Source organism: Marmota monax, unplaced genomic scaffold (assembly GCF_021218885.2).
Source record: "Marmota monax isolate L192 unplaced genomic scaffold, Marmota_monax_Labrador192_F-V1.1 WCK01_AAM20220418_F8-fsc00012, whole genome shotgun sequence".
NCBI lineage: Eukaryota > Metazoa > Chordata > Mammalia > Rodentia > Sciuridae > Marmota > Marmota monax.
This window is the reverse complement of record NW_026695227.1, coordinates 6,857,292-6,874,865: the sequence shown is the minus strand read 5'-3', so window position 1 is coordinate 6,874,865 and position 17,574 is coordinate 6,857,292. Positions and strand designations below refer to the sequence as shown.

At 38.4% G+C, this 17,574-nt stretch overlaps 1 protein-coding gene and 1 pseudogene across 1 annotated transcript in view; one reads left to right on the top strand and one right to left on the bottom strand.

Annotated features, from left to right (window-relative positions):
* Nucleotides 1-5,218, top strand: part of Plcz1 (phospholipase C zeta 1) — a gene marked incomplete at its 5' end in the record, with an annotated part of 45,961 nt that extends 40,743 nt beyond the window's left edge. The window contains 2 exons of the mRNA XM_046435862.1: nucleotides 4,226-4,375; nucleotides 5,133-5,218. Coding sequence (XP_046291818.1) covers nucleotides 4,226-4,375; nucleotides 5,133-5,218 — 236 coding nt within the window. The remainder of the gene's footprint in view (nucleotides 1-4,225; nucleotides 4,376-5,132) is intronic.
* On the bottom strand, nucleotides 1,469-1,567 carry LOC124087497 (U6 spliceosomal RNA; annotated as a pseudogene).
* Nucleotides 5,219-17,574: the final 12,356 nt, after the last annotated feature.

Here is a 17,574-nt window from a genome sequence, read left to right as displayed (position 1 = left end):
CTTTTTATGTTTTCTTCCATATTTCTGAGAGACATTTTGACAGCTGCAAATCTATTTAGTGTGTAATCTTTGTATTAAATGAAAAATCTCATGATTGTTCTGACACAATGTATTACACATTTTTACCTCACTACTTGAATTATTTTAGATCAAAGACATGTAGCTTCTGACTCAGGCTAAAGAAGTCATAAAAACCTACTGATCCAATATTTAGATTCATAATGCAGTCATTTTTGCCAAAAGAGAAGTGCAGGATTGGAAGGAATGACTTAGGTAAGATTTTCCACCTTCCAGTATCCAGAGACATTTTATGTAATTTCAGTACTGGAATTATCATTTCTTCTCTGAGGTTGAAATTACCTAGGAAATATGTTGAAAAGGATAGGCTCCTGGGATTAAGCCCTAGTCAGGATCACCTTAGAGGAGACCTTGGAACTGATCCTTGCATCTGGAATCCTCTTTAAATAGATATTTCCAGAGCATAGTGTATTTCATTTCAGGGTCTGGAAATATGCTTTAGACTAAATGACATTGGGAGAGGATCTGGTGTGGTCTTGTTCTTCTTCTTTCTTAAAAATTTTTATTTGTTCTTTTTAATTATACATGACAGTAGAATCTATTTTCATATATTTATACAAGCATTGAATATATCTTATCCTAATTAGGATCCCAGTCTTGTGGATGTTGAAATTCAATGTTGAAAAACAATGTTGAAATTTACTGTGGTTGAAGCAAAGTGTGAAAGATGATATATCAAGAACTATGTAATGTTTTGAACAACCAACAATAAAAAAAAAAAAAAAAAGAAAAAAAAAAAAAAAAAAAGAAATTTACTGTGGTATATTCATATATGTACCTGTGAATATATATATATATATATATATATATATATATATATATGTGTGTGTGTGTGTGTGTGTATACATATATATATATGTGTGTGTGTGTGTGTGTGTATATATATATATATATATATATATATATATATATATTTTTTTTTTTTTTTTTTTTTGCAGGGGGTTGTTGTACCAGGGATTGAACTCAGGGGAGGGGGGTGTACCAGGGACTGAACTCAGGGGCACTGAGCCACATCCCCAGCCTTAGTCTTATTTGGTATTTTATTTAGAGACAGGGTCTCACTGAGTTGCTTAGTGCTTTGCTTTTGCTGAGGCTGGCTTTGAACTTGCAATTCTCCTGTCTCAGCCTCCCAATCTGCTGGGATTACAGGCATGTGCCACCACGCCCAGCTGAACATATATTCTTATATGTCAGATTAATTCCGCAGCCTTTCCTATTCCCATCCCTCTGCTTTTCCCTTCATTCCTCTTTGCCTTATTCACTGAATATCTATACTCCCTCTCTCCTCTTGTTGTGGCTTATTGAACACACATCAGAGAGAATGGTACACCTTTGTTTTTTTTTGGGATTGGCTTATTCCACTTAGCATGGTAGTCTCCAGATCCATCCCCCAAATATGGAATACTTCACAAACTTGTGTGTCATTTTTGTGCAGAGGCAAATAATCTCTGCATAATTCCAATTTTAGTGTATGTGCTGCTGAAGGGACCATAGTCTTATTTTTCTTGAATGATAATTTTGAACAATGTCCACAGACTGCTTCATTTGCACTCTCCTAATCCTTTCTCAGCATGGACTCTAAAGCAAAAGTCATGGAAAAAAAAGATTTGGGAAATTTTTGCTGCCTTGTTGCAGGTTATCCATTGGATGGGATATTGGTGAGGAGTTATTGCTTTATTTGTCACCCCTTAGATTGAAGTCACATTCCAGTGGCAGTGTCAAAAAGTAGTAACTGTTGTGTGAAGAAGCTTAGAGTAAGCCACCTCTTGTTCCCTCCATCCTCTACCTGAGTCTTCATGGCAAAATATATAGAACCAAAATTCTAGAATTTTGATCACATCCCTGAACTTTATGGAACTGTTCCATAGAAATTCAGTTAAGTTCATCAAATCAGAGCTCTTGCTATGCCAAAGACCTGGTGCTCTAACAAGTATGAAAGGACTTAAAATTTCTGTTTATTAAATATATTATGTATTTCCCAATTATTAAATATATTATCCTGTATTTATCAATTAAATTTATTATAGATAGCTTACAGTTCAGGTAAAGAGATGAGATACAAGTAAAACATTATGATGTGAATTCCTTAATTCTTCAAAGAGAGTAGAAAGAACTGTATGGGCAAAGGGCATTATTTAGAGATGGCTCTTGGAGAATATGTAGATTTTTTTTGCATAGATTGAGAATAAGGGCATTTAAGGAAGAAAGACTAATGAGTCCTAAAGCATAAAGAAGACACAATTTAAACATGCTGGGGAAAAGCCAAGAACTCAGGGTGGGTGGAGTACAGGGTGCCTAGGAAAGGTTAGTGAAAGCAAAAGAAGAATATAATATTGGAGGTGGTCATGGAAAATTGCAAAAACCACACTGAGCTCTTTTGGACTTTCTTAAGATTTTTAGAACAGGAATATGATACTAAAACAGAGTTCAGTGTTAGGAGGATTGTGTCTGTAGATCAGGTGGGAAGAAGGGTATGAGAGGGAAATAAGAAATAAAACAGAGTCAGGGTATGAATTCAATGAAGAAAAGATGTAGAAATCAGGTGGTAAGGAAAGCTGTGACATCAGAAAAGTAATAAAGGAATGTGAGGAACATTGTGCAGGAGTAAAGGTCTAGATGAGTGGACAAGAGGGATTGCAAGAGTTTAACAACTGCGGTGACAGTAATGTCATTATCGACATGAGAGTCTGGGAGGAAAAGGATCATATTTGGATAAAGTGAGAAGGTAACTCCTTAGTTTTTGTCATATGTAGAAACTACATTAACCTCTATCAAATTCCATATCCTGGATTACCTTTATTTTGACAACCTAAAGTTAGGAGACTCTCATCTAATACACATTTATATATATATGTGTGTGTGTGTGTGTGTGTGTGTGTGTGTGTGTGAGAGAGAGAGAGAGAGAGAGAGAGAAAGAGAGAGAGAGTAAGACAGACAGAGACAGAGGGATATATAGTGATACAAAGGAAGGAAAGGAGGTAGAAATGGTAGATATAATGAATGGGGTTGGAGAAGGACAAATATAATTCATTTTTAAGAATTTTCTGTAGACAGTGTGTAGTGTCTATAAAGAATTAACTCTAAATCTTCTCCTGAACTCTATATGTTTCTTTCTCTTCTTAGGTCAAGGTAATAAAGTTATTATCCCAGCATGAGCCAATTAGTTTACAGTTTCCATGGGCATAGACCACATCCTGGATTGCCATTTGCTAAATGTGCCTTTATGACCACAGGTGCAACTCAGAAAATGTAGTGTTAGTATAATTAGTCACAAATTCATCAGTGCTTCTGAAAAGAACAAAAACTATTGACATAGCAAGTGTAGCATTCCTTTATACCTGGAAAACAATATATATTATTTCTTTCCAAACCCTTGAGTATTTACTGAGTAAAATATATATTTGATCTGAATGTGAGTATCTTGATTCCATTAAATTATGCTCTACATTTTGTAAAAGTTGGGTCATATTGTAAAACCATTTGGATTTCTTGCTTTGGCAAGGAATTGGTTGTTTTGGATGAATTATTTTGTCAGAGAACAAAATTATTCATCCACTTTGGATCTTGAAATGATCACTTAGTCAAAAGAAAGATGAAGATCTAGCTTTAGAGAATTCATTATCTAGCTTTTAGTTCAAAAACTATATATGGAGATATTTGTGTCATAGGACCTGGAATCGAGAAATGATGTTAACTTCTTCATGTCTCAGTTTGTTTGTTAAGGGAATGCCTAGGAACATCAGTCATATTGCAGGATGATTTGAAGTTTCTGCTCTGAAATCAGACTCCCTGTGTATGGACTCCTCCACCACTTAGTTCCTATGTATGTGAAACCCTAGGAAGTTCTGTAACATCTGTGGCTCAGTTTCTTATCTGGGAATGGGGGCAGTAATAATCCTGATGAAGTCATTGTGAGGATTAAAGGAGGTGATCTATGTAATCTTTTTAGAACATAGCTTAGCCAATATTGTTACTATTATAACTTATTTCTCTCATTGAGAGAATTAAAAACTCCAGTGCTCTGAAACACAAGTTATGTTGTTATTATTATCAAAGTGTTGAAAAATTTGAAGAGTAATGGTTACTTATTTTTTCCCTAGAGATGGTGTCTATGATTTTTTTTTGTATCTACTCCTTTATATTTCAGCTTTTAGTCCAAGATGGAATGAAACATTCACATTTATTATTCAAGTGCCAGAACTGGCATTGATACGTTTTGTTGTTGAAAATCAAGGTTTACTAACTGGAAATGAATTTCTTGGGCAATATACTTTACCAGTTCTATGCATGGACAAAGGTAATGTTCTTAAAAGTAAGATGATTATGTGAACATTAAACATATCTTGTCTTTATCAAAGGCACACTTTGAAATCCAAACACCTCTGTCTATTGAAGTAAGATGTAAAGGAAAATTTATGCATTCACACCTATTTTCTTTCCATGGAATTTCAGAAATGTCTTCTCATGTGTAAGGTAGAGTGGGGATGTGGGCTTCCTAGGAACACTTAAGTAAATAAACGTGGTGTGTGTGTGTTTCTTTACATGGATCATAGTTCTCTGTCTCAGTGAAGAGTGGTCATAACTACCGTAAGGAATAAGGGAAAGGGATCTGACTTATGGAAGAGGCAATAATAATTCACTCTTGCCTGAGGAAAAGAGACTGGGGCCAGAGATGATCCTTGTCCCACCCTTTCCAAGGCTGCCAGGGTGATTTATACTATGCTCCTAATTACCTTGCTTCAGCATGCTAACTTTTCTAACATCATCTGAGGTGTACCTAGGAAACAGAGTCTTCTCGAAGCAGAGAAGTGGCTAATTTTGGAGTACGCTGTGTGCTCAGTTCAGGCGCACATAATTCTGGAAGTCGGAATAGAAACTGCAAGTATTTAATTTTTTTGTGTGGAAAATTAACATTCAAGATGGAACTATAATTCTACAGCCATGGTTTTAAGTGTACATTTAGAAAAAAGCACCTTCTTTCTCAGTAGCGCTTTTGGGTTCATAACTGATTAATTTGTTGTTATTGTTTTAATTCAATACAATTCCTTTTGCAGGTTACCGTCGTATTCCTCTGTGTTCCAAAACGGGTGAGAGTCTTGAGCCTGCTTCACTGTTTGTTTATGTTTGGTACATCAGATAGCAACAGAGAGTACCTGACACATTGTTAGCTATACACCACAATAAAACAGCCAAAATGAATGTCCATAGCTTTTCTTTTTTTTAACATAAAGCAAAATATTTATGTATAAAAACAGAAATATTGAACTCATTCACTTCATCAGGACTTTGCTTTAAATAATGCAAAATAGAGCAGTGGAAAAACAAAAACAGGTACTTCAGTGGGTTCCCCCTTTTCTCAGGTGGGGTTCTTATCTGCTGGTTCTCTGTCCTTATCACCAACACTGCTTTTTCAACTTGCTTCCATCATTTTTAATGAGTAGGACTTACAAGCTTTTAAAACATGTCTGATTGTATAAGATATGTTGGCAAATATTTAACAGTATGAACGATGTGAAGTCTGAGTGTTTTAACTCCCAGGCACCCACTACTGCATATTTTAGTGAGAAGAAATTAGATTGCCAGACCCTCTATGCCCTTTTTTATCCTTGAGAGTAATTAGCCCTGAATCTCATGCTAGTTCTTAGATACTGTGCACTGGATTTGGTACCTTGTAATTATACAGACATCTTTATAAGTGCATATGAAATTGATGTGCATTCAAACTATATTTAGGCTCCATATCTATAAAAGAAAGCTACTATGGTGCCTTGCATGCTTGGAGCTTGAATTAATTTGCAATATTCTGATTCTGTATTAAGTGAACTTTCAAGACTGTCTCTGGGTCAGCATAAGATTCCTGTGCTACTTCTCACACTGGACTTCTCACCATCTGCAGGACTTTGCTTTACTAAATGCTATGAAAAATATGAATCTTTTAAAACTGTTCTTCAAAACACCAGGGGTTTTAACACTTATCCTGCCATATTGTTGTCTCATGGTGATGTGTGAAAGCCCTCAGGACAATGTTTGATAAATAAAGGTGGTCTCCAGTAGATACTTGTTGAAACTAAATCCAATCTTTGGACAAAACAAAACAAAAATGACTATTTGTTTGAGATGTATAATAATGTATTATTTCTTGATGACCACAAAATGTAAAATAACCCATCAAGCATATTTGATATTTATTTACCCTCAGCAACAAATATTAAAAATACAAATACCTGTGTGAATTTAAATTTCCAAGCCATAAATAGTCAGATATATCCTAGATTACTCAATGCTTAACTTACAGATTCACATGAACTGTCTGGATTTAATTTTTTGGAAAATTAATATTCCACAGAGTGCATTTTTCTCAGTAGGCGTGCACAGCCAGTTCTTAGAGGGATGTTTCCAGTTTGCAGATGACGATAGATAGATCTTATTTAAATCATCTGTTGTCCAGCCTGACAGCAGGTGGGATGTTCAGCTCATTGACCCAAGACTTTAACCTTCTCTAATCTCCTAAAGCCATTTGAAGATCTGCAATCTCATGAGATTTGAAGACTTTCATCAAGTGAGTTTTGCAGGAAAATTCATTAATACTACAGTGAAATTAACTTCTATTTCTGGTCTTTACCATGCAGCTCTGAAATAAGGGAGAAAAAAGGATGCATTTCCTTTTCTTATCTTCAGGTACTCATCAAACTCACCTCAGTGACTTTGAAAATCAACTATTTCATTTTTTAATATTTTACTCTCCATCAGAAATACAATTTGGAGTGCAATATTCTTGTCCAACAATTTTATGATGTCTTATGATATTTTTTTCCCACAAGAACCTTTAATACATAGTACACATAGAAACTCCATGACCAAGGAATGTTCTCACATTTAGAGAAGATTGGGAATAGTGTGAGAAGCCAGCTTTGACTCTTCCTTTTAAAGTGTAATTCATTTGTAAGAAACAGTAATGTTATGAGTTGAGGAAAAAAGAAGAAAAGACTAAATGAACTCCTGGACTGTGGTGACTGAAGACCGTTTAAATTAAACTCAGTTTAAATATCAGTTCCTGGGGTCAGTGTTGTGGCTCAGAGGTACAGCGCTTGCCTAGCATGTGTGAGGCACTGGGTTTGATCCCCGGCTCCACATTAAAAAAACAAAAATAAAATAAACAAATAAAATTAAGGTATAGTGTCCATCTACAATGAAAAAGAAAAAAAATCAGTCTTTCAGGGAAGCCATTCATATTCTCCCAGATAAAGTTGTATTCCTTGGTTTATGCTTCCTTACAACTGATAAAAGTGACAGCTAGGAATTGACTTTACACCATCAACTAAGCCTTGGAGATGCTGGGAGCTGGATCTGGTTCAGTGTCAGGACGAGGTGTTTCCTTGCTGACCATAATGACTTCGCAGAACATCAATTCCAAACAAGGTTGTTCTATGTTATGGAGCAACAGGACAAAAGCAGAGGATCCCTTTTTAATCATGACTCAACACATTTCAACAAGTATGAATATTTTCAAAACACAAAAAATGCCCTATATTGCCAGGTATGGTGGCACATGCCTGTAATCCCAGTAGCTCAGGAGGCTGAGGCAGAAGGATCATGAGTTCAAGGCTGGTTCACCAATTTATGGAGGCCCTAAGCAACTCAGTGGGACATCTTCTCTAAATAAAATATAAAAAAGGGCTGGGGATGTGGCTCAGTGGTCATGTGTCCCTGGGTTCAATCCCTGGTTAAAAACAAACAAATGCTATCCTGGAGCAGGAATGACTTGGTTCTTTACCTTTTGTTTCAGTTTGTTCCTGTGTGTAAGGTTTAGTCCAATCATACCATTGCCCTCTATTTTTGATGACATTCGATATAGAGGAGAGCTTTACTTCCTTGACCCTCCCCTACATCGTCTAACACAGCCTGAATGCAAGAGTGAGCCTTGCTAACACCCTCCTGTGGAGACAACTCTTGAACCCCTATAGCATGCACCTCAATGAGCAATGAGCAATGAAACCAGGTGTGTGACCCCAGTGGTCTGTGGCTAAAGAAGAATGACACAGACTCTTCTTTACTTTGTATGGATCGGTGTGATGGGAAGTTTTACTATGTTGCTAATGTTGAGCTTTTCTTTTTTTCTTGCTGTGTTTTTGGGGCTCGAACAGGAAACATGTAGAGCATGGTCTCCTCACCTAGACTTACCATGGCGTCTGTCTGGGGAATGGTGGGCACTGGAGGATAAATGACAGGCTTGTTGCTGAAGAATGAAGTAATCTTTCTCTGAAAGAGATGTAGTGAAGCTTCTCTGTAGCCATGAAAAGAAGATTTCTATTTGAAATTTTGGTATATGGAAGAACATATTTTTAAAGGAATGCAAAACATGCACCCCCAAAAGGGCTTCCAGCAGGGGAGATTTGGGAGCCACACTGGGAAGAAGCACATGCAGTTAATACAGAGAAAATGGAGTTTCACTTTTGAGTGAAACTCTAATAGTGGGCTTGAAAAACGGATGTTTTATTTGGGGAATATATGAACTGGATTCCATTCTTCAAGAATTCTTAAGACCCTCATTTTCTTGGTACTGCAAAAACATTTGTTAAATTGCATTACTTTCAAAGTAATAATCCTCTGGAAGTCTGTCTATCAACAAAGGATTCTTAGCTCTTAGAACTAAGATGCATTCTGAGTTCTTGGAACACAAAATATGAGCCGTTTGTGAAACTTGGTTCTGTAAGGACTTTGGAAATTTTTCATTTCAAACACCAAAGGGGTGAATTGAAGTGGAATTTGAATGTTTGAGGAGATTGGTCATTTGTGTGTCTCCTGTCCTTATACACCAGCCTAACACACAGTGAGGAGTTGGTTGTAAATGCTTCAACTACCTATCATTTTCAGGGATCAGTGCCTCTGTCTACCTTCAATTTGTGCACAGTTTAATTCATATACTTCAGTTATCTTTCCCATTCTTGTCCCAAGACAGTCACTCTTCTAATGTGATAGACACTATATCTGTAGTGTTAGCAGGGCCTAATGTGCACCTAGTATTAAATATAAATTAACCATAATCCTTTCTGCAATCCTATATTACATGGCATTAATGAACCAGAGCCAGAGACACTGATTTTCCTGTGGTCTATAGTAAATTAAAGAACCAGGAATATTAATCCAGACTAGTCTGAAAGAAAAGAATATTGTCACTTACCTTACACAACCCAAAAGTAATCATAAACTTAAACCTAAAAGTATGAAACTTCTAGAGGAAAGCAGATGAACTACCTTTGTAACCTTGGGGTAGGTTGCAAAGGTTTTGTGGAACATTTAATGATTGAGACATAAGAGAAATGGTAAATTGGACTTCATCAAAATAAAAATTTTTGCTTTTTGTAATACATCATAATGAAAAGATAAGTTAAAAAATATGAAAAATATTGTAACACACAAACACATAGACACATCACCACCACCACCACCACCATACACATTAAAGGACAACCCACTAAGAAAAATGGGCCAAATATTTGAACAGGCACTTTCTACAAGAAAATATGTGAATGACTGGTAAACATATGAAAAGGTGACCAACATGAGGGGAATGCAAAGTAGAACTCCAAGGGCATGAGGACTCCTGCAAAACGAGGCTGTCCCCAAAGCATCCCTTCACCTCCCTTCACCTCTATGTCAGAAAGACTTCAGATATGTTGCTCAGAGTAGCAGTCATGAGTTTATTAGAAGGGATAGGTAAAGGGAAAAGGGATCACTCTCAAGGGAAAGAGTGGGTCCCCTCAGAGAGGAAAGGGATGGTACACCCTGGTGCCCTCCAGTTTCATTGGAGGTCCCAAGGAAATTTCCAGAGAGTCCACCTCTTGACTTTTGATTGACAGCAGGACAACATCAGACTTTCAAGTCTCCACTGTGCATGACAACTCAAGGTCACTTTGGTCCATGTTGGCTAGTTCTAATTGGAACATGTTCTTATAGATTTTATGGTTGGGGGAATTATTCTTACCTCTTTGAGTTCTCAGTTCTGGTCTGTGTAAGGTTCACAAAAGTCTTCCCCATCTTCAGGGCAACCTGTGCTGCTGTTATCAGAATTTTGGGTCTGCATTTCTCCTATGTATAACAGGTAGTTTGCTGAGGAATATAATGTACATACCCTGACTACTTGTCAGACTGGTCTTAAGGTAAATTTCTTTTTTGAAAGAGAAAGCATGTGGGGTCAGCTCATTGGGCCCAGTTTATAGAATTATTCCTTTAACCTCATGTTCCCACTGTTCATGTCTATCTGATCCCTGTCAAGGAGTTCTCATTAGAATGACTAAAATAAAACAAGACTGATCATACTAAATGTTGGGAAGGATATGGACAAACAGAACTCTTGTACACTGCTTGTGGGAATGTAAAGCGGGACACTTACTTTGCAAAGAGTTTGGCAGTTTCTTATAAAGTTAAAACATTTACCTATCAAATGACTCAGCCATTTCACTCCTAGAGACTTAGCCAAGGGAAACAAAACCACATATCCACACAAAACCCTTACATGATGATTGTGGGAGACCAAAATATCCCACCCCAAATGTATTTCTTTGGCATATTTCAGGTTAGTTATTCAGAGAATCTGCAGGCCTCTGCAGACTCAGGAATGGTTCTGGAGGTCAGCCCTTTTGTAGAAGAAATGCAGATCCATAAAGGAAAACTACATTAGTGAACTAAACTGCCAGCAGATACAGGCTTTTCTATCTGTTATTCTCCTTTCTTCTGGAAATATCTTTTCATAGGGAGAAGGAATTGGGGGTCTCATATCTGTCCTGCACACAGATTACCATAGGTGGCTGTTATCTGGGAGACTTTATCTACATAAAAGGACAATCAGTGCCTCTCCTCCCTCTGCCAAAGCCTGTTGCTGCTTCCCTTCTCTCCAGAAGCCCAGACCACAGCCCTTCATTTAGCTCTGCAACTGTCCAGCCCTCCTTGACTCTTTCTGTGTATGTGTGGCTTCTGTGTTTAGGTACATTAATGAATTTTTTATTTTTTGTTAATCTGCCTGTTGTCACCTTATTTATAAAGTTTTCAGAGGGAAAGAATAAAACTTCCCTACACTGTCAATAACAGCTTTATTTACAATAGTCACAAACTGGAAACAACCCAAATATCCATTAGTAGGTCAATGGATAATAAATTGTGTTATATGCATATAATAGAATACTATTTAATGCAGCAAAGGAATAAATTATTGATACATGCATTAATATCAATGAATTTCAAAAATCATTAAAATGAATGACAGAAGGTAGACAAAAAACTCCATTTATTTAAAACTATAGAAAATGCAATCTGAAGTGACAGAAAGTAAATCACTGGGATTGGGAATGGATTAAAAAGGAGCCACAAGGAAACTTTTGGCATTGATGAAATGTTACCTTGGTGACATTATGAAAATGGTTTAATTTCAAAACTAATCAAATTATAGTTTAAATATGTGAAGTATAATAAACTTCAATTAAATCTCAAAAGCTGAAGAACTATAAATCATAAAAATAAATGGTTCCAGCTCTCTTTTGAGAATTCTGACTACTAACTTCCATTAACGATATATGAAGGGTTTACTTTGCTCAAATGTGACAATGTGTTCGATATGTTTTCTAACAGCAGGATTAGCCAGCCCTCTAATCTGATCAAGTGATTGAATCCTCCCTAAGTGGGAGAACATAAGATTGAATGAATACTGAGCACAGAGCACTGTTCTAGACTGTGGGATGCTGGGTTTGCCGGCAACTTGTATGGAATTGCTTGTATGATATTTATAGCCAACCCACACATTCTCAATACTATTTATTTAACCCCTGAAAATTATATTTCTCATATTCTGCTAATTGACACATCCTTATATAGACATAGGCAGGTACATTTGAAGCATTTTACTATATATTTGTGACTAGCCATCTTTGGAATGTAAACTCTTGATTAGAGTTTTTAAAAATGTTAATTCACTTCTTTGGTAGTTTGATTGAAACTAATTTTTGCACACACAAATGCATACATTATTCTATATGCACAAACACACATGCATCCATGCACACACATGTTCACAAGTACCACGTTTTATGCTGAAATTAATAAGTTATAGATATTTAAAACAAAGGACAGATTTGTGCTTCAACATTTTAGATCTATTTAAGTTACTCAGTTATTTTTGTCCTCAGTCTTGACAAGTAATTCTCAACCTTATTTGCACACTGGAATCATCTAGAACATTTAAAACTTTTGAAAGGGTCCTTTTTTGATCTTTTTGAGGTACAGTATATGAATCAATTTAACCATTAAACACATGAATACATTCTATTCTTCCTCAAGCCTGTGTTTTTCATGCCTTTCCAAACTAATTTCTAAAATTTTTCTATTTCAACCAAATTAATTTTCTTTGAATTCTCTTATATGTACCATCTTGGCAAACATTTCTGCAGTTTAATTTATTCTGACCAGTTCACGCACAGTTTAGACTTTACAGCAAACTTCTGGAAAACCATCGTGGATTAGTTTCATCTAAGCCAGACATTTTTTGCTAGCTCATGAAGATCTATTCTCCATCCTGCTGCACCTTGCTCTCTGCCTAGGGATGGGTCTGAATGGGCTACATCCAGGGATTCCTGCACTGGTTTCCTGTTGGGTCAGGCCATGTGGAGAAGCCCACTGGGAGACTAAAGGGATGGAAGAGGTTAGGACATCTATTCCTCTTCTTCCTTCCAGATGAGATCCCCTGGGGGTGGTCATGTTCCTCAATGTGGTTTGGTACCCTTCTGGTTTCTAGTCAATAGGAAAGTCAGAGTCAGTAATGAAAATGTCAAAGAATGAAAATAAATGTTCTGATTTTCTTGTATGTTCATTCAAGTGTGATTTATAGTGGGAGTAGAAATCAGCTTGTACCATATGGAACGTTAAAAGTATAGTAAATGATACAAATTATTTTTAGATAGTTGTTATACAGCCAGTTTAGACTATTTTTTCTTTTTTGAGTTATTTGACTTTATCTAGACTCTATATTGAAATTGACATCATCAGAGGATAACACATTAAATGTTCTAGTGAGAAATGAGTTAGCACATAACATAATGAGTAGAAGTAAAGAAACAATCCATCAAAAGCCTAACCCTTATCTTAATTCAGAAAAGGTTTGGCTAAATGAGCAGTGAAGACTAATAATGAATAGTAATAGAGGTGCTGAGAATTAAGTTAGAATGAGTACCAGCTGTATTTTCTCATTAAAAAACAAAAACAACAACAAAACAAAACAGTTTTCTGAAGAAATACATGCTAGTTCTACAAAACTGGGAAATGTCCAAAACTATAAAGTTAAAATCATGATCTGCAACAAAATAAAATAATTACCTTTCTTTCAAGTTTGTCTTTGAAGTCTAATCCCCAGTGTGATGGTATTAAGAGACGGGGGCCTTCTGGAGGCGCAGGTGATTAGGCTGTGAGTGTGGAGCTCTTATGTATGGAATACGTAAGAGCTCCCTTAAATAAGAGGCCTGAAAGAGCTTGTTGGCTCACTCCATCTCGTGAGGATGCAGCGAGAGGGTCTGTGCATGAGGAATGGGTCCGCACCAGATGCCCAATTTGCACTTTTATCTTGGAATTCTCAGCCTCCAGAACTAAATGTGCATTGTTTATAAGCACTTTGTTTATGGTGTTTTATTATAACAGTCTGGATGGATTAAGATTGTTTTTTTGCAGTTTGAAAACAATATTCAAATCTCCTTTCTCTTCATCATTTCTCTAGAGCTAGGGTGTCCCATAGAATCGTCTTCAGTAACGGGATTGTTTCATATCTGAGCTGTCTACAAGGGAAGCCACTAGCCACATGTGCCTGCTTATCATTTGTGGCTAGTTAAGAAGTGAATTTTTAGTTTTTCTCTATTTTAGTTAATTTACGTAGCTGCATCTGGCTTGTGTCTACTGCAGTGGAGGGCACAGGTCTCAAATGTGGGCATCACTTCTGCTCTTCTCAGATTCAGGCAAGCCTCTTTCATTATGCTGACTGACTCATACACAATCCCTTAGCATACAATGCCATGGTCATATGTTATTTTTCTGACATGTTTATTTCTTCCCAAACCTCCTACTCTTTTATGTATTCAATGCCAACAACAACAACAAAACCTAACCAAACAATATCTTCTTTGTATAGCACTTAGTTTACAAAAATGCTTTTGTACACATTAGTTTTATCTTCATAATACACTTAACTAGAAACTTAAATTATTTTCCCAAGTATAAGGCAGACCCCAAATGGGTATAGTTAGGCTCCTTCACTTAGGCTTCTGGAAGGCTATGTTTTTAGTATGCAGCCAAGATTATGAACACCCTGATTTAATGTATGTACTCAAGATCATAAACATTTGCTTGTGAGCATGTGTTCACTTATGTAACCTGTTGGTAATAGGCCTTCGTTGTTTGGCCTACATATAAAAAAAGGCCTATGGAAAGACTCAGGAAGCTGGAGTTGGAAGTCTAGCTTCCACCTCCGAATAAAGCAAGTCTGCTATCCCAACTGTGCCTCACATCTTCCACCTGCTGGGATCCCAAATCTGTTTCCCAGTTTCTGAGACTCAGCCCCCAAATTGGTGAGTCAGTAGAATCTCACAGAGGTGAGAAATACCTCAACCCTAGAAGATGGGTGGGGAAAGGGGGGGACCTATGGCCACTAAGCAGCACATATCACTTGTTTATCGTAGTCCAATTAACATGGACTTCTGTGGAGAATTGGGGTATGGTGGATCAGTTCCTTGTGAGCATAGAGAAGGCTTTACAAGCATTTAGCGCCCACTTACCAGACTGTGCCACTCAGAAGACAACGTGACAAGTGGGTTGAATTTTTCTGACTGTTCTGTGGGTGAACATGGACCCAGGGGGTGAACTATGAAAGTAGTGGTGGAATCCAGGTGTGGCCTGTGACCAAGGAGAAAGATGGCAGTGTTGGTGTGAACCCAGCAGAGACACAGCCTGAGGAGCTACACACATGGCTGATGGAGACAGGAGACAGGTGTTACAGCTCTAAGAGCAAAAACTGATGCAGCTTTATGACAGACTGCCAGGACAGGAAATTTCAAGATAAGGGAGAGGTTTTGGAAGCCACAGTATGGTCACTGGAGGAGGATCTCCAGTATACTTTGAAAATACCCCTCTGTCTTCTACGGTGTGCGATGGAGTCAGAAGAGGAGAAGGAAGGGGTTCAATACCTGGAAGCCTGGTAAGTGGTAATGCAGAAAATTAAAAAGCAGCAGCTGATGGCTCTGGTGAACAGCTGTCAGGATCAGTGCAGGTAACTAAATCCACCATGTTTCATCTGCCAGGTGGAGTAGGTGGGCTTGGGAAAGCAATTTAGACAGAGGCCAGGAGAGCCCCTGGCTGCTTTACTGTTACACGTGTGAGATTTGGGGTGGATGATGTTATGCATGGTGCCCTAAAAATGGGGAAAAAGTTAGCACTTCTTATAGCAGAGGTTGCAAAACCATCAATGACATGAAGGCATTTAGATGGGCCAGGACAGCCTAGGTGTGCTAGGAGCTGGCCAGGACAAGAGACTTTAGGAAATGCTAAACTCTGTTATCTATGTAGGTAAACCAGAAACATGCCATTCCTTGGAGGAAAAGCACCTATACTGTCCAGTGTTTGTTATACTGATGTCTTCAGCTATGGACAACTGCCTGTGTGGATGGCAGAGGCTGTGGAACCAAAGACAGACACAAACTAGTTTGACACTGGTAAAAGAAAAAATAGCTGGTGAGGTGAGCTACACACTGTCTAGATGATGATAGCAAATGAAGTATCCCCCAGAGTGATATATGCTGACAGCTGTGCTATGGGTCAGGGCCAAGTTCTCTGGGAGCTGAGCCACCAGGAACAGGTGACTACAGGGCATATTACTGGCCATGTTCCCCTGATTGGCCCAGGGAATGATGAAGCAGATGTTTTGTCTGGGGTGCAGTGGTTGAAACAGGCACTTCCCACCAACCTGGCAGCTTGGTTGCACTGCTGCCTACAGCATGCAGGTGTGAAAATCATGTGGAATGTAGTCAAACAGTGGGGTCTGCCTTTGATGTGGAGCACTCGTGATTCACCCTTGGGAGCATCATCATCCTTGATCCTTTGGAGCCACAGATGATCAGGTAATGTGTGGGCATGTCACCTTGACATAATGGTAGGTTGACTACATTGTTCCTTTACCAGGGTTGGAGGGGACCATGTTTACCTTGATGGCAGTTGATACAGCTTATTTGCCTGGCCCAGTGGTCAAGCAAATCAGTGTAGTACAAGGCCCTGATAGTGTTAAGGGCCTTGTGCATCCAGCCCCTCACACTAGAGAGTTATCACAGGTCAGGATGTGCTGTGATGGGCAACTCAGTTACAGATTCAATGAAGCTGCATGTCTCATGTCATCCACAGGCTGCAGGCATAATAGAGATGTAATGGCCTGCTTACATAAAGACCTAAAACTGAGCTCAATCCACATTTTATGAAGGGATGGGTACAGCATTTCTGAGTTCTAGTACGAGGTCTGAATGAGTGTCCCTCATGAGGGACCAGCTCATATGGGGGCTTTGCTGCACTGCACAGTGTCCCCAATACAGATCCAAGTAACAACAAAAGATGTTGTACTTAAGCTTGGATTTGGGCAGCAAGGGAATGTTCTTTTTCCTGCTACCACTGGATTGAATGGGGGGCAAACTGTGGATTGGACATGGCCTTGGACAACACAGGCTCCCTACCTTCACTGGATAGCTCTGTTAGCCCCATGGGGGAAAAATTTGAAATGTGATCTCCTTGTGACACCATGGGTAACTAGTGAATGGCCCCCTCAGATACATGTTATCTGGCCAGGTCCTGCAAATGGGACATGGATTTTAAAGGGCACTTTTGTCATTTCCCTTTGGCCAGTTAAGAGTTCCTCAATGCTGGCACACACAGAGCCTACGAAGTAGAGGACCAAGCTGTATGAATATGGTATTACTGTGTCAGGCAAGCCACCCCAGGTGTTGACTGTGCTTTTCCAAGACTCAAAGCTGGCATGCATTCTCCTGGATAGACATGGTTTGCCTTGCTTAGTGCCTTTAACTAGTTTGTCCTTTCATCAGTAGGTGTGTCCTCACCAATGCCATCATGGACTTTGCACACACCTAACCTAGAGTAGTGAATACCTGCTTGGTCTGCACTGAAGTGCCTGTGAGTTCTGCTGCTGAACTACCCCAGACTATGATCCTTGACAATTGAATGTGGCTGAGAAAGACTTTCATTGCTACTTCAATGTGGGATGAAACTAAGGCAATGGCTTTTAGTAATCCTAGGCAATGGGGTTTGTTTTCTGGTTGTGTATTGTTGTGGCTTATGTGGTTGTTGTGGCCCATGGATGCGGGGCTGTGCTCTTTACACTAAGGGATCATTGCTGAAGACTTCAACTGTGTGGACTGAAGGGGTGGGTTATAGGGAAGACCCAAGATGACTATAGATAGACTCCCTCGC